The 18,308-nt window shown below is 38.3% G+C and overlaps 1 protein-coding gene across 6 annotated transcripts in view; it reads right to left on the bottom strand.

Annotated features, from left to right (window-relative positions):
- Positions 1 to 204: 204 nt before the first annotated feature.
- Positions 205 to 18,308, bottom strand: part of KCTD16 (potassium channel tetramerization domain containing 16) — a 313,564-nt gene continuing 295,460 nt past the window's right edge. For all 6 annotated transcript variants that reach the window (XM_017960003.3, XM_031666513.1, XM_021939825.2 and 3 more), the window contains one exon: positions 205 to 5,089. In XM_017960003.3, coding sequence (XP_017815492.1) covers positions 4,635 to 5,089 — 455 coding nt within the window. In that variant the 3' untranslated portion in view covers positions 205 to 4,634. The remainder of the gene's footprint in view (positions 5,090 to 18,308) is intronic.

The raw sequence follows: 18,308 nt of genomic DNA, 5'->3' as shown, positions 1-18,308 counted from the left end.
GAAATGCTTCTAAGAAGTAAAGGAACTGTTGGTCTCTGCATATTCCCTAAATAGCAGAATTTTTCAAAATAAGGTCTATAGACAATCTTCATCAAAATTATTAAGGAGACTAGCTCAAAATACAAATTTCTTGGCCCTGCTTCAAGTTTCCGAATCAGACTCTTTGAAGATAGGTTGAAGGAATCTGCATTTTTACAAGTGCTACACATGAATTTTATGCATACTGAGTATTAAAAAACACTGTTAAAAAGCTTGCAATGGAGATCACTGGAAAAAGAATCTCCATTCCAACATATACAGCAAGATGAGAATAATAGGCATTTCCAACAAATAAGCTCTGTGCTTGCATCACAAGGCTGTGATTATTAAAGTTTAAGACTCTATTCTTTCAGCAGTGGTAGAGAGCAATAACCATGTCGTCTGAAACCAGAATGATGAAGGCAATATAAATCAAACCTATGCCAGCAGGTTTCATTTGGTCTAATTTCTCTGCAGATATTAATCATTATACAGTTCTATACAAATGACATGTAACTCCATTGTAACTCAGGATACCGAATGTTCACTCTGGTTCTTTCTCTAGTGTGCTATTTTGACAATATAAAAGAAAATAAATAAATTAAAAATGTGGGGCATCAAGATTGCCAGACGCCAATAATACCAAGACATTAAAGAGAGAAATGGCCCATGCTAAACCCGTAACCCAGCATGCAAATTGGCAAAAACGTTTATCTGCCAAAGAGTCACCATAAGGAAAAATGAATTCCCTTCGTTTTTCTTTTGAAAATTGGTGTGTCAGGTGGAGGTGACAAAGAATTCTTCCTAAAAATTCACAGAAAGAATCTTATTAATTCTAGTAAAGATCATCTAGAAGACTAAGGCTAGTCAAATTCCATGGCATAGTATATAGTGGCAGAAAATACCAGCACTCAAATTCACAGATCCACTCTATAGTAGATACAAAGTTGGAAGGCTGGAATTGCAACAAAGGAAAATGTATAAGAATCAAAATTTGGTTCCCATTGTGGGAGCTGGTGTCAAGTAATTCTGCAAAACACCATACATGCCTTCCTTTTGTCTCATTGGAGCATGTTTTGTCTGACACCAACAAAGGATATTCAGAGAAGAATCTAAAGCCCAGGAAAGCAAAAGTAATCCAGAAGCACAGGAAGTAATGGGGCCCAGAACAAGCAACACATCTGTGCCGATGGATAAAGGTTCCTCTGAATCGAACAAGGCTAACTGAAAAGAGAAAAGTTCCATGTCAGCACCCTTTAATAAATGTGTTCCCCCAAAATGAATTGGTTGGAATAGATACAACTATGAAGGAATAAAGAGCAAAGGGAAAACTTATTATTTGTGCATTGTTCCCCCTTTTATTTTAATTCACCGTGCATGCATTTTCAGTAAGATAACTGTGCCTATAAATACAAAGGATAACATCAGTGCATATATTGGAAGCCACTTCACTTCATTATTTTTTGACAGCATTTCAGTGCAATTTTTCCTAGCGGGGGAAAGAAAATCACACTACCATATGATCTAGTAGTTTTATATTCCTGTCTTCCCCTTTTCCTGCTGAATGTGGATCAGTTCACTTTTGATAGTGGGTAGAAGGACTTTGTAAATACGTTTCTGACTTTAGACGACTCACATACCTTTAGAGAATGATCTCCCCAAGCTCACTGGATTTTAGTGGGATTTCCCAGAAGGCAATCTAAGTTGGGGCTCCATACATGTGATTCCCCATTCATTGTATCCATTTGATATTACTACTTTCTTTATATTAGCAATTTATGGCCCTTGTCATAACCAATGTTCTAGAAGCAAACCACAAACATTTTTTGTTCAGAATTAAACAAAAAGTTCTAAAAACTATTTTAACTTCAGGGAAACATGCCCGAGTCACAGTGACTACCAGAGTTACTAGAGCATGTACTCTTATAACTCACTTACCCAGAACTCATTTCCAATGTTGCAGGCTACCTGAACCTCACTTGATAACTCCACTCAAACTAGGTACTTTAAGCCTCCTCAGAGCCTTTTACTGGCCAGGTCTATGTTCATCTCTATACCAACACTCACACAAATAAACGCCATGCTATTGTCTTAGTTACTTGAATATTTTACTATGGGATGGGTGCCAGCCGAGAGGTGGCCCAAAATAAAAATACTGCTGTTGTGATTGTTTTAAACAGGTTTTCTATTCTAGCTTTGTTCACTGGGTATATAAGGAATGTCAGAGCAGAGAAAACTGATGACAGTTCAGGGGTCAGAAGAACACTGCCATTAACACTCCTTTTGCAGTGTTTAATTTCCTGTTTAAAGAATGTAGTAGAAATATTGGGTTGACTATCATCTTAATTCTTTAATTCTTATGAGGGTATCTCTCTATCTTGAGGCCATTACAGTCAGGTCTGAAATTTAAGGAAGTTGGAACTTTGGCCATTTTAGTTAGACACCAAAGTCTTTGACAGCACTTCCAGTGATAACACAATTATCATATGACCAAAGTGAGTTTCAGGATATTTTCCCCAAATTCAACTTCTTGACCCATTAAGCTCTGTGATTCTTTGCAAGATCTTCTGTTATTAGGATGATGGTATTTTTATGTGCTATCAAGAAACATTGAAAATAATGAAGACATACTGGTAGGCTTTACAAACAAAGCTATGTTGTAGTTAAGATCAAATATCTGCTAATATATTAATACAGAAAAGAACATCACTTAAATTCATAAATTATAATTCTCTTGACAACTCAACTCCCAAGATATACTTTCTTTTTCACTTATGTAAAAACTTTAAACTCCATTCAAACCTTCAGGACAAGGAAAACTTAGCTGAGCCTGTCATCCAAGTGTGAAGGCGAGAATTACAAAAATTCAGAAAAATATTCATATACTAATCATCACTAAGAACAGAAATCAAGACAGAACCTCTTACATAATAAATGTGCATCAATGAAAGATTTTAAAAGGAAGAAATTAGTCATTGTTTTCCTCCTACAGATATCATCCAATTGCCTTTATTACCTGTGGTACACATACACACATGCACACACACGCAATGAAACAAATTAGGAGTGCTTGGCACACAATTAATAATTGACAAATCAATTTTTGGTTACTACTGAAATGCATGAGGAATGCTGAAAATAAAAACTGGTCTTTCAACCTTCATGTAGCACAAGTCTATGAAAGAGCTATTGGTACCTTAGTAAAATACAGAGTTACATGGATGGATGGCTATTAGCGGTTTCTTTTTGGCTGTGTCTATACTGGTCAGGATGTAATTGAAAAAGATTGTTTCATTTAGAAATCTGAAACCTTAACTTTGGAGCTTCAGTTACCTTGCTGGGTTGTTGCAAACATCATAAAAATGACACAGCTAAACCCTAGCATGGGCACAGCCAAACCCCGAATCCCAAAGGCAAACAAAAAAGGCTACCAGCAAGTAAAAATGTAGCTTCGTAGCTTAAAATTTTTATAAGAAATTATTAGATTGTATGTGGAATACAACTTTCTCTAAAACAAACAAAAGACCGGACCCTTATTTGAGTACTGTGTGTTGTCCTTAGTTCCACAACACAGGAACACAGAACTTAATGTGGATTATGTGGAAAGGCCACACCATTAAACTGTGGGCAGTAAGAACTCTGAAAACATGGAGAGAAAGGTGATAATTTAGTTCAGGGTAGAGAAGGCTGAGTGTGGGGTCATTTAGCAGAAAATTTTGCGAATACGAATGTTTGATTTTTTAACACAAAGAATGTTTGACCAGCTCTCCTCATCCTCTCTTAATGCAGACAAAGAGCAAAGCAGTAAAATGGAGCCTGAGGGTATTAATTTCAAAATAAGGAATACAATTTGTTGATGATGAGGGTCATTTGATGTTAGAAAGCGTTGTGAAGAAAGGTTGGGAAATCTTCCCAAAAGAATTTTAAGAAAGAATCAGAAGCTCATCCATCTGAAATGTTCTAAGAGAGGGCTGCTGGGAGCAGGAGTACAGCCCTTGGGATGTCTAGGCCCTGGCATCGTGTGCGTAGTGTGTATATACATACTTAGTTGTGCTTATGTTGCACAAATACTCATGCATACAGAGTCAATATAAACTGGCACATATAGATTTGAGTGAAAAGTCATATAAATCTGCCATTCCCCCCTTACCCCATAAACAAAAGAAAAAAGCAAAATTTAAAATTCCAAACTTATGCCATTGGGCCAGATCTTTTTTTTACCATACCCTCATTCAAAGGAGGGAGGTAGAAGATGAGAGAAAAAAACCCGGTTTGGGATAAACGATTCCCAAGGCCTCTCAGCTACTTTTATATAGCTGACTCTCATTATATATAAGATACTTAGCACATGGGACCAAGTAAACAAACAAATAACTAAAAAAGATTTTCTTGTACTTCCACATCTAGAAAGAAATCTACCCTGTGGATTTACATGTTAAGGTGAACTAGGTAAAGTAGGCAGTAGTATATCAATGGACTATTGTGTTCTAAGAAATGTGCATCATTAGTTGTATTTTTTCCTTTAAAATATGAATTCCTTTTAGGAGGTTAATTTCAAAATGAAGACTTCTTTTTTTTTTTTTTTTTTTTTTTATCTTCCCACCCCCAGCCCTCCCTTATAGATGATACTTCCGTAAAAGTTCAGATTGCCAAGGATGTTTTCTCTCGGGAAACCGATCTGGAATTTTGATTTTTAGGAAATCCTGGATACATTTCTCCAGCTCCTCCTCAATTGACAGCTTTTCTTTAACAGCTTTTTTTTTGCTGCTCATGTTCGATTCCCTGGAGCCTGAAGTCAGAGTCCGGAGTAAGTCGCTTTTCCGCCGCATCTCTGACTGTTGGATCAGCTGGACAGGGCCCTTCTTGATGGGACGGTCCAGAGTCTGGATGTTGGTCTGGCGTGTCACGGGACCACAGATGACCGTCTCCTGGGGAGAGCTGGCCTCAGACTGGCTGTCGCAGCTGGATGTGGAGAGGTCATTGCAAGACGTGCCACTCTCCCCTTCTTTGTCACCTTTGCCATTCTTGCAGCAGCAATCGCAGTGTGAGGGTGACCATCTGGAAGGCTCACCTGAAAAGAAAGCACAGGACCCAAAGGATTATTGCCAGCCAGGTCAGTTGGAGTAGCAGTATAGCACTTGGACATACACACAAACACATATAAGAGAAGCACCATGGAACCATGCTTTTAGAAAAAGTGGGGTGGTACCCAGGGTGGGCTGCAACAGGAGCCAAAAGCCAAGTCCATGAGGGGAGGAAATTAATGATGGCATGCTATATAAGAAGAAATATAGTATAATGTTTGAGCCCATGAGCACGGGAGTCAGAAATACCCAGCTAACATCATTTATTAAGCTTGTCACCTTGGCACATTCCTTAGATTTTCAGAGTCACTTTCCTCGTCTGTGGTTTAAGGGTAATAATTTTCCTACTATCTGGAGTTACAGGAAGGAGTTAGATAAGTCAAAATTCTTAATGCAGTATCTCTCTCACAGTAAACTCTCAATAAAAGCGAGCCGATTTCCCATAGCTGATGAAAAGCTCCAAGTGACAGCAGTCAGGTACAACAGGAGGACGCTATCAAAACAGAATGACAGTAACCAGAGAAGGGGGACTGACTCTGTGCCTGTCCCTATCTGGGTATCTCTCAGCTCCTTGGTCCTTAACGAAAACTCTGTTAACTCAGTAGTTTCAATTTCAGTCTCCATATAAGGAAACTAAGACCCCAAGAGTTTAAGAAACTTGCCAGAGTTTGTACAATTTGAAAGTGGCAGAGCTGAGATTTGAATACAGACCTTCCAAGGGCCATAACAATACCAATTAACCATTTTATTCAGTATCCTTGTTAGTAAAATCTTTGCTTCTACTTTAAAACAATTTTCAGGTTATAACTTCTCTGAATTTCTTGTTAACCTCTCCTCAGACATATTTGCTTTTTTCTCCTCTCTGAATTATAGTTCTACTTTGTAAGTTCCTCTATTATAGCACATATTACATTTTGTTGTATATCATATTAGCTACTAGGCCATGAGCTCCTTAATATGAGCATAGTGAAGTATCCATTGTTGTAATAGAGCAAATACGCCAAGGAACAATGTAGAAATTCAATAAAAGGCCGTATTATAACTTTTAAGTATCTGGATCTAGCCACACCTGAAGCTAGTCTTGCCAGTGAGCTTTTCATTTATATGATAAACTATATTCTGTGTCATTTTTTCAGCCAATGTGAGTCCCTCTTCTCCCATTCCTCTGAGTCTTGACTCATAATACTGCATTTAGCAATTTGAAGGCAGAGCAATGTTGCAGATGCACAGTGGCTCCATGAACCAGAAAAAAAAAAAAAAAAAAAAAAAAAAGTCCACAATCATGGCACAAAGCAACTTCCTAAAAATAAGTCACTGCCCCCCACTGCCACCCTCTGAACAACCACAGTCTTCCTGGAGTCATAAACTTAATACTATTTACTGATCATGTATTACATGCTGGGCACTTCTACAATTCTTTGTACTTAATCCATAAAAATAAAGAGAACAAATTCCTTTATGATGTTGAGGACAAGGATAATGTAGTACCTTTATATAGTTTTAAAGGAGACCCCATTTTGGTTTACACCATATCTTATTCTCATGAATCATAGGTAACATTATGTAGGATCTTACTTTATTGCCATTTCTAACATAGTCAAAGTAGAGAAAACTTAGAATGAAAACTATTAGGAAAGTTATGTCCTATCTTCTTGGATAATGCCTGTTCTTTACACACTAAATGATTTAAACACATACCTACTTATCTCCATACAATTTTTAAAGAGAAAGTAAAACAAAAGTTTCTATAAATCACAACTCCAGAAGTATTCCTAAATTATACCCACTCTTTCAAGTCACTTTCTAAAATGTGACTGAGTAATCATTGTGTTTTTAAAGCTGTTAAACTAAATGCAACAATCCAATTAGCCAAAAGGAATCACAATAGCAGTATTGTTCTGATTATCTCATGCTATTATACATTTTCCATGCAATACAGAAACTGTTCAACATATACCAGCTGGTGACTGAAAATATCAGTAATAGAAAATGGTTTCTGTCTGCCAGCATACATTTTGAGGGCATCATTTTTTACCTTCACTAGGCAGAATCTGCTTCTGCTTCCCCAAACTTGGCAACCCCTATACCAAAATGACTTAACTGAGAAATGGTTCCAATGAATTGCACTGAAGAAAAGTAATCACATCAAACCAGTGACAATCTGGTTTTAAACCTTTTTGAAAAAGTGCAGAAATTGAATTTAGCTTTTACAAAAAGAAAGAAGAGGGAGAGGGGAAATACAAAAAGGAAGAAGAGAAGAAATATATGCTGGGAAACACCTATTACCTTAAAGCAAGATTACAAAATATTTTGGCCATAAACCCTGCTGAACCAGTAGAGAAGCAATTGCTGTGTCTTTTTGTCCAAGAGTCAATCACCTTCCCCATGGTTAAGTCATTTCATTCAATGGACCCAGAAGAAAACTTGAGACTTCTACAAAAGTTTTTGTTTGGGTTTTGTTGTTGTTGTTGTTGTTGTTGTTTTGAGACAGAGTCTTGCTCTATCGCCCAGGTTGGAGTGCAGTGCTGCTACGATCTCAGTTCACTGCAACCTCCACCTCCTAGATTCAAGCAATTCTCCCACCTCAGCCTCTTGAGTAGCAGGGACTACAGGCAACTGCCACCACGCCCAGCTAATTTTTTGGTATGTTCAGTAGAGAGGGGGTTTCACCATGGCCAGGTGTGTCTTGAACTCCTGACCTCAAGTGATCTGCCTGCCTCGGCCTACCAAAGTGCTAGAATTATAGGTGTGAGCCACCGCACCCAGTCTTCCCAAAGTTATTTTAACAACATAAACACCATCATGTGAAGGATTTCTGTATATTCATGTGGAAAATTGCATGAAGCCCTCACTATGTGCCAAGCCAGGAACCTGGCAATGGTGTAGTTATTTCCTCCCTGAACTGCTGGGATGATCATGTATTTAAATGTCATGTGGGATCCTCCAGCTACCAAACAGAAGTATTGCTTTCCACTTACTCTGGGCACTATCACTATCAAAGGGAAATTGAGCAACTTAATTCTCGTGGAGGTTGTCATGCTGCCGTGTTTCAAGATTTTATGAGAACATTTGACTGTTTTACTTGCCATTTATTTTGGCAAGATAATTTATGAGATGGCTTCTGAAGTCTATATATTATATTAAACCAAAAAAGAAAGATAGGATCAGAAGGGCCCCATCCAGCTCATCCAATATTATAGGATTAATAGTACTACAGCCCAAAGGTAGTCCTACATGAAGAGTCGTTGTGAAGTTTGAAAAATAATCAAACGTGAGAAGATGACCACCCCATATCTTTTCTAGGAGCACTGTCTGCCTGACTACCCTCTTCCCAAGAACCTAATTACAAGCAAAGAGGTTTTAAATCAGAACACAGAAATGACACATGTAAGCTCCAGATCCTTTGACCTTGCAGAACCACTGTGATGTGCTTACAAGTCTTGGAAAGTATGGAAAGATCTATGAAAGGTCAGTTCTGTAACACAAAGTATTCTAGAATCCCCCCAGTTATAGCAAATAACGATCTCATAAATACCTTGGTACTTCAAATTGCAACGTATTTTGCTTCCAATTTGCTGAGGTTTCAATACTGGCTGGAATAATTCTCTCCATTTGGGGAGAAAATAGGTTACGATTGATTAGCCAGATGTGGGAAGAAAACCATTGCATTCCAAGAAAAGTCTGATTTATTGATATTAAAAAAGCAGGAAATCTATTGCCTGTTTGAGGAGTTATTATCTAGTTGCTAGTCAGAGAACCTAATAGCTCTACCTTGTTTTTTAATAAGTCATTGCTGAATTTGTTGAATATGATTTTTGGTGCCTGCTGCATAAGAGTGGCTTGATAAATGTTTGATGAATAATCAATGAATGAGCTGAACACATATGTTGAATTGTATCAAGTTGATAACATGGCAGTGCAGGTCTCAGGCGCCAGAGTCAGGCTTCACAATTTGTCACCTATGAGACCTTACATAAATTAGTTCAACTCTCTGAGCCTCAGTTTACTCATCTGAAGAATAAGGCTGTTAATAGTATTCTCTTCACAGGGCTTTGAAGAAAATTAAATGAGGTAGCTAATGTAAAAGATGTTTCATAATTTGGGGCACACTAAGTATTCCATTCAGTTATACATCTTTGTTCTACTACAATCCTGACACTATTCCATATGAAGGAAACAAATCAAGGGCTTGCTGTATAATTATAATGCTTCCATCAGTACACTACACAACTAATTCTTAGGTCTAGCTGGAATATCACATTAGTAATGACACTGATGTTACAGCTGGATGCATCAGGAAAATGTGTATTCAGTACTTAGTAATGTCTGCCTCAGCATACGAATGGTGTGACCAATGAGTGACCACAAGCACATACTGTGTGTGGCACATGGTGTGTGAACAGGGAATGTTTTTGGAGAAAAAGGAGTCTTTACAGTGCAATGCTTAAAATTTCACAAATGGATGAGCTCTTCAGGATAAAAATTTACTTGAAAACACATCAAATAAACTCAAATCCAGAATGGGAAAGAATTTGCATTTTGGATTAAACAGGGAGAGGCAGGAAACTCAGTTATATTAAGTCCTTAAAGCCCTAAATCTTCAAGCATTTTACAACTTAGAAAAACTGAGGACTAATCAAGCAAATGGTATGATTAGACTTGGCCCCCTTCCACTATAGACCTCACTGTGTCAGTTCTTACTGATAAAGAAGAACTTAAAGAGGAAAGACTACAGAATATTTCTCCTCTATGAAAAATTCAAACTGAGCTGAGTGAAACATGACTTAGCAAACTCACAAAGTGCTTATGCATTTTTAAAAGAGGCAGCTCTGCAATGTACCCACACTTCAAATTTTCCACCTGCTAATGGCTGTGAGCACAATGCACATCATTTACTGCAACAGCTGGGAAAACTGCTTCTCCCTGTCTTCTCTGTCAATGATGTAGGAGCCTGCCAGTCTGGGAGCTAGGTGGCCAGATTTAATTTATCGAGGCTGCTGAAAGGCTTTCTTGGTATCCCAGTTGAAAAGTCAATAATGGCCAAATTGATGTTTTTATAATTCTGCTAACCTTGAAAAAGATATTGCATACTGAGAGATCGGGAATAGGCAGGCTATGAGAGCTTCTGAAAAAAGTTTGTCTTCAAGCTTGACAATCATCGCTTCTTGCTTGCAGTTGACCTTTTTTACTCATGAACAGTTGGCCTTGGAGGGGCCCAGTGGGAGCTCCTACTGAGAGATGGTTAGTATGGGCAAGAACAGACAGTTAAACTATCCATGCATCCATCAGAGTCAGTCAGGAACACAGGCACCCCACCAGTTACCTGAACAGGGAGAATTTAACATAAGTATTGGTTAGACAGATATGGGAAAAGTGAAAATGCAAACAGGTAGCAGTAAAGAGACAAAGATAGTGGCTACATGAGGTGGTTACCATCCTTAAGTCTAAGGAGACAAGTAAAAGAAGATGCAGTTATTAGAACCTTAAATCTTAGAGGAGGCATTGTGTGGAGGTTGGACCCAGACATCTGAAGAGGGCATGTGGCCTGCTGGTGCTGGTGTCTCTGAATCAGCCTGGCTCTGGGGATTATAGAGGGGAAAAAAGGGAAAGTGGAACCAACTGCTTTTGGAGTAAACAAAAGCTGAGTTGACGCTGATAGGAGCAAGCAAGGAATTCTTCCCATGTTTTAGTGTCTACTTCTAGCACCCCTATTGACAGAGCCTAACAGAAAGCCAGCTAGGCAAAGGAAAAGTGTAGTTAGCCTGTGTGGTTAACCCAAATCCCAGTCCTGGCATCACAAATAGAGTATAAAGGGATGTGTTTTGCACTGAGAGACAACACCTTAATAACGAGGACACTCCCTGCGAGGGATGCAAAAGAAATGAAAGACACTCTTGACCTGCAGGAATGTGTGCTCTACTGCACAAGCTAGGAAATGAAAATTTAAAAAAAAAAAAAAAAAAAAAAAATTCACCTCAGTTCAGCTCCTGCCCTGCCAGCCATTTTTTATACTTCAAGGTTTTGTGTGTGATCTTCCCTTTACCAGCCACGCATCCTTCTACTTTCAAGCTAGCCTCAACCTCCTGCCCGTTGCTTTCACAGCACCATAATGTATAAACATGGGTGGGTTTCTAGGTTTATTGGCTTAATGTCTGTTTTCCGCACTAGACTGTAAGGGATGTGCTTGTTTCCTTCTGAATTCTAGACCATGCTCCAGGGCACACACAGATCAGCATGCCAGGGCGTCTAGTAGCAGATGCTCATTGAATAGCTGCATGATAAATGAATGGGGGAGGAAGCCTGTTATGTACAGAAAGCAAAGTTTAGTTTAGAATGTGTGAACGTGTGTGTGATAGAGTAAACCTTTCACCCAAAAAGAAAAATGGATTGAAAATTCTGACATGCAAAAGACATTAGAATGGAAAATGTTTAGGCATGTTGCTAGACAGTCAATGTACATATGACAAAAACATGCTGACCCAGAGAGGAAAATGGCAAAATCTACAGGCCTATCAAGAACTTTAAAAGTGTTTTACATTTATTTTATATATATAGTTATATATATATAAAAAATATACATTATATATAAAATGTGTGTATATATTATATATATATTATATATGTGTGTATATATAAATTGACCATCACTCAGTAATTTATTAGTATAAACATCCCTAAAGCATTGAATGATTAGGTAAAAAATTAACTTCCTTAACCATTTAGCCCATGGTTCCTATTTATATAATTTCCCTATTTGATAATGATCAGGCATACCCTCTCAGCTCCGGAGCTTCCAATGTTAGATTTTAGAGCAATGCAATGATTTGTAGAACTGCCTTGCTCTTTTAAGTGTTCCTTGATGACACATGTATTCCACTTTCCAAGTCATTTTTGTGTTTTTCTTGCTTTCTTCCTCATTTTATTTCCTCATCTTAGTCTCAGCTGTTTTGGACTAAGATCACACTTGATTACTTCTGCACAAAACATATTTATTTGCCTACTTTAGGCTCTGCAGCTCATCCTGACCCCTTTTCCTACTTGGTCCTCTTCATCCTAGAGACTTCCTTTTTCATTTTTCTTTTCACTGATTTTTTTTTTAAATTGGAACAAGTCTTTCAAAGCCTGCAGCTCCTCGCAATCAATATCTCAGCATCTTTTGTCTGTTAAAATGAAATGTATATGTATTAACTACAGAGTTTGCGTGTTCCATTCTTCCAGTAAAAGCCTCCTTCTTTCCCTTTCCCTATTTCACATTGCCCTTAAACGACTGTCAACCATGGTGGTGGTACTTCTCAGAGGGGCACACACGACCCCCCCATATTTGAACAGAGTACTCCCCACCCCCTGACCATAGTGGGTGGTTCAGGTAAGTGCATGAGACTCAGGACGGGTGAATCCAAGTCCTCATTGGGACTGTTCTGGTGAAATATGGTGGGTCATATGTGCTCTATGATTTGAGAGGTTGCCAAGCGAGGGGTATGTGAGCCCAATTGCCATCTTCCATACATAATGGGAGGACTTTCAGTCAGAAAGAAGCCAAGTGAGACAGGCAAAGCTGGGAAATAGTGAAGAGACAGAGACCTACATCTAGCAGTATTTAAATGGGCCCAATCCCTAGGTTTATGATTTTATCTTTTGGTTTAATCTAGTGGGAGTAAATTTTATGTTATAACCAGAGTCCTGAACACTACATTAAATTCATGTAAACGCACTTACTATCTGTTTAACGTACCCTTTTTATCCTCTGAGCACCTATGCAAGTCTAGCACTAATACTGGTCAATGCTTTAGGGGACAGGCAATATTACTATTGCTAAGCTACTTTGTAGGTAACCTGTTTCTTCTCTGGAATGGTAACCGCTTTGCTATACCAGTCCCAACATATTTGACTTAACACCTTAAAAGATGTACTGTAGCTCCCTTGCTACCTATTGTGCATTGCGATTCCAAAAGTGAATAAGGTAACAGTTAACTCTTCCAAACCAGAAACTTGGTGAAATTCTAATAATAGATATTATTTATTGAGAACTCCCTGTGTCTTTTTATTGTGTTCAGCACTTTACATAATTTTATCTTCACAATAATCCTGTTAGTGAATGGTGAATTAGTAATAATCTCATTAGTCAATTAGGATGCTATTCTTTTCTTTTCATGGAAGAAGAAACTGTAGCTAAAAGTGGTTAATTATCTGATCCAAAGTTATAAAGTTGACAAGTGGTGAGAATTAAAACTCAGATCTTTTTAAATACAAAGCATCTGCTTTTTATTTAGTGCACACAATATCCAAACATGAAAATTTTCTATGAGAGATATTTAAAAGTATTAACAGAGTGAAAGAGTTTAAATATTGATGTTAAACATGACTGCCCCAGTGATTCCAGCCCTTCAATAACTTCTAAAAGTAACCAGCTATTCGAACAACTTAAAAGCTCAGGCTTTCTTATGTCTTTTATCATTATATTTACATACAAAATGTAAGTTCCCTTCCCTCTGCCCATTGAAAATAATGAAAAGGACTACTTGAAGGATACAGTGTCAGTGGTTCTCTTCCTGATGTGTGGGACATTTTGTATCCTTCCACCATTACTCAGTTCTACCAGGGCTGCCTTGGTAGCAATCACCAGTGTGTGAAGTGTGCACTTAATTAGTTCATGAAAAAAAAAAAAAAAAAAAAAACCCTTGCTAGTGAATTAAGATATAATATTTGCTAATATTGCTTAATGAATACTCAACAACCAACCAGTATGTGATATCTCCTCCAAAAGGGAAAAAATATATGGCCGGGCAGGCTGGCTCACGCCTGAATCCCAGCACTTTGGGAGGCTGAGGCAGGAGGATCACCTGAGGCTGGGAGTTCGAGACCAGTCTGACCAATGTAGTGAAACCCCGTTTCCACCAAAAATACAAAAATTAGCCAGGCATGGTGGCGGACACCTGTAATCCCATCTACTTGGGAGGCTGAAGCTGGAGAATCACTTGAACCTGGGAGGTGGAGGTTGAAGTGACCAGAGATCGCACCATTGCACTCCAGCCTGGGTGACAAGAGTAACAAATCTACAATAATCTATGGTTTATTGGCAAATGCAAACTTAAACTTCTATTAATCCTCCTGGTTAAAAAAAAAAAAGTTAAATTCAGAGCAATTGTTCAAGAGCTACAGAACCCTGTGAATTTTGTGAGAAACACAGGTGGAAAAGATCTTAAAACATTTATGAGTCATAAACTACTTGGAAGCAGTGAGGGTTGACCAGAAAATGTAAAATGCATGAGAAGCATGGCCATGATAAGGCCAATCAGGATGCTCATGCAGAATCTCAGTGCTGGCAGACCCACATGACCACAGCAGTGGTTTGAAAAGAGAATCGTGTGAGACCTCGAAGAGACCTGAGAGGCCCCAAGTGGCCCTCATTTTACAATGAGGAAACACAGCTTGGAGAAAGAAAGGGTGTCAGATATACAGCTGGGAAGGTGCAAAGCCACTTGGGCAGAAGGTAAATACAGCAAAATCAGCTGGATAGTGTTTCACATCTGGACAGTCTATCATCTGGGAAGAGGAATTAAAAAGCTCTGAAAAAGAGTCAATTGTTGATTACAGTGAAGATAAACACAGGACAGGGTACTCTGGAGAGAGAAGATTCCTGAGATACGATCACATGCCTAATGTCCAGAAAGGCGAGAGAGAAAGTGAGAGAGAAAGAGACTATGTATGTGATAAGACTGATCTACATTTATCAAACACCTATCCTATGCCACACATTTTACCTGTATTGCTTCACTGAATCCTTGCAATCAGCAAAGGGAGGTAAAAATTGCAATGCTTAATCTCTACCTCCTAGGGCAAATAGGTAGCTAGAGAAGAACAAATGTTCCCAGATGCCAGAATGGCTGACCTTCCATCACAGGGATTTACTCATAATCAAGATCTAAAAGACTTTCTTTTTAAACTGCATATATTTTTGGGAGAAGAATAAATCTCAGACATCTCAGTGTGAATTAGTTTATCACAGTACTTGGGCCCAACAGAGAGGGAAACCTAGAAACTCACATTAGTGATCAATGCCTAGCAAGCGGCAGAAAGAAGAAGGAGGAGGAGGAGGAGGAGGAAGAGGAGGAGGAGGAGGAGAAGGGGAAGGGGAGATGAAGAAGAAGAGGAAGAAGAACTTGCTGGATTAATGAACGTGAGCACCTATCACATGTCATGTGTGATAGTAAGTGCTTTACATTTTATCTTATTCTAACAACACTCTAAGTCAGGGCGCTATTGACATCTGGGCAGAACCGTTCCTTATGGGGACCATCCTGTGCAACGTAGGATGTACGGCGGCATCTGTGGCCTCTATCCATTTATTGCTATTAGCACCTCCCCTCCTCAGTTGAGGCTAGTAAAAATGTCTCCAGATATTGCCAACTGTCCCCTAGGGGTAAAATTGCCTCCAGCTAAGAACCGCTGCTTTCAAATAAATATTCCTATTTTATTGATGAGGAAACTTAATTTCATACAATTTTACTAATTTTCTCATGGCTCAGAAAACTAGTGAAAGGCCAAAGTAGGATTTAATTTTTGGTAGATCCAACTTCAAGATTAGTGCCTATTCCATCACTTATGTTGTAGTGCTCCAGAAAAATGGTGCCTTTCTGACAGGAATGTATTGGGCAAAGACCCAGCCATTATATTCACAATAACTTCCAAAAGAAGCCCGGTGAAAGTAGATGAAGGAAATTGAGTTGTCATTTCACTTTTCACGAAATGGAAAGAATGCCTCGTTTTCACCACACTATCTTCACATGATAACAGAATAGAAAGACTGACAAAATTTAGCAGCTCTGCCTGAACATGTATCTCTGCTGACTAGCTAATAAGAAGTCATTATTCCTTTAATTAGGATTTTTAAATGGAGCAAAGATTGAGCTAACTAAATGTTTTTCCCATATAGGCAGATCCTATGTTGGTATTATGTAAAAATAATAGACATCTTTATATTGAATGTTTACTACATGCCAGTTGTGTTCTAAGCACTTTCCTTATAGAAGCTTATTTGAGATTTATAATGTTCCTATGAATCAGACTCTCTTGTCATGCACAGTTTTCAGAAAAGCTAATAGGCACAGAGAGGTCAGCAACTAACCCAAATCTTTCAGAAGTGGAGCTGTGATGAAGACTCTGTCAGTGTGACCCCAGAATTTCCACAGAGAAGCAGACACTAAAGCCCAGTGAGTGGCTCAGAGCTTGGGCTTTGAATCAAAGAAATAGGAATCAGCTCTGCTGGTAACTTGCAGCTTCTTCATTAAAAAATGTTGGAAATAACAATGCTTCTCTAATAGCAGAGTGAGAATTGAATGATATGATTTGTCCACAGCATGACCACAGTGCCTAGAAAATATTCAATGCCCATTGAATGATAAGTTTTTAGAAGATAACTGATTGCTTTTGATACCTACATTGGCATGTTTAATATTAACCACAGTATGTAAACACTTACAATAAAAGGCAAATTCAATAGAGATAACTATATAAATAATACCTTGCTTCCTCTGCTTGTCTTTCAATAGTCTACTCAAAACCCACCTTCATATCACTTAACTAATATCTCTATTTTGTACCTTCATCATGGGCTTTCTGCCAAAGAATTAATCCCATTTGCATAGATTGATAATATTTAGGAAAACACCACTGATGCACAAGTCCATAATATAAAAGTCTCCTCCTTTTGGCTCATGGACAAAGATTGCCATATTTGACCTGCAGTGACTCTAAGAGCAGTACAATTTTTAAAAGAGGGGATAAATTGTGCATTGTGATAACAGTTGATTGCTATTCCTTTATATATGATTTGTCTTTGATTGTTAAATCACATTAATTTCACACAAATGCATAACATCACAAGATTGCTTGATTCCCTCTGATTGGGAAAAACACCCATCAAGTATGGAATCCACTATTATCTCCATGGTTTATTCACTTAACACAGGCTTTCAGGTGTTGACAGACATAGTCAGTGACCAGTGAAAGCAAGGGTGTGCCACAACGTAAATTCGCACTAAGAACTTCAAGACCAGAGGGCATGGAACATAAATAGTATGGTCATTGTGGTAACCATTGGAAGCCAGACTGGGAGATGTCTCTGTTTTTTGGTTTTTTTAAAATATATTCTTCTATCTGCATTGATGTAATTGTCACTGGGTAATATACTCTTATTTGCTAACATTTGGAAAAATTAATGAAAAGGACTTTTGTTTTTTAAGAAACCAAAAGAGAATGATTCTAAACAAAAATAATAATAATAGGTCTGGTGGCTGGACTTTTCTCCCTTCTTCTCTCCCATCCTAACCAGGGAGAAAATTTTCTCTTTCTCATCAAATCATGATGACTCTAATGGCAATGAGAATTCCTGAAAGAGATGGTAAAATTTTTAGTTGAAAATTCAAAAGTGGTGCAAAACCTTCTTCAGATTGATTAGCTGGCAAATATTAAATCATTCAGTTTAAAAACTGTAATATTGATGAATGTGGCCCAAAGTGATGGGAGTCACAGACTGATGTAGAGACAAAGGAAGTGAGGAGAGTGACGGCAGTGAGGGCAATGAAAACCTGAAGACAAAGAAATGCAACTACAAATACTAGTATCATAATAACAATTAGGAGAGCAAATGTGAGACAGTAAAGGAAGCAAAGAAGGAGTTAGTAATGGAAGAGAAAAGACAGAGAAAAAAAGGTAAAATGAAAAATGTCAGGGTAGGCCATGACAACGGAATCAATTCCCAAGCGAATCTGGAAAACAAATGATGAAACACCAGAATAGTATTATAAGAAAACAAAGTATCATTCTTAAGGCTGCAAAACTAGGGCACCCAGTGTGACTCTGGAGAGCGGGGGAAGTTCTGGCAGTCTTTCTGGAGGAAGCGGCATCTGGCTTTAGACAAAAGTGATAATTAAATAAAGGTGAGTCAAGGGAAAAAAGACCCATAAATATTGTATGAGACATTCAAAATAGTGTGTTCCGTGGCCAGGGGTGAAAGAAAACATACTGCCTTTGGGGAGCTAACAGTAGTTGACTGGTGGCTAAAGAGTGAGTGTGAGGGTGGCCAAGGTGAGACATGGAGTCTTGTCTCCCTGTTAAAGAGGACATGAGGAGCCACAGCAGAGTGACCAGATCATTAGTGTGTCTAGAAAGAGTGGAGAATGAATTGCTATAAGAAAGGACAGAGGA

The sequence above is a fragment of the Papio anubis genome, chromosome 5, assembly GCF_008728515.1.
Source record: "Papio anubis isolate 15944 chromosome 5, Panubis1.0, whole genome shotgun sequence".
NCBI classification, from domain to species: domain Eukaryota; kingdom Metazoa; phylum Chordata; class Mammalia; order Primates; family Cercopithecidae; genus Papio; species Papio anubis.
This window is presented reverse-complemented; position numbering and strand designations above follow the sequence as displayed.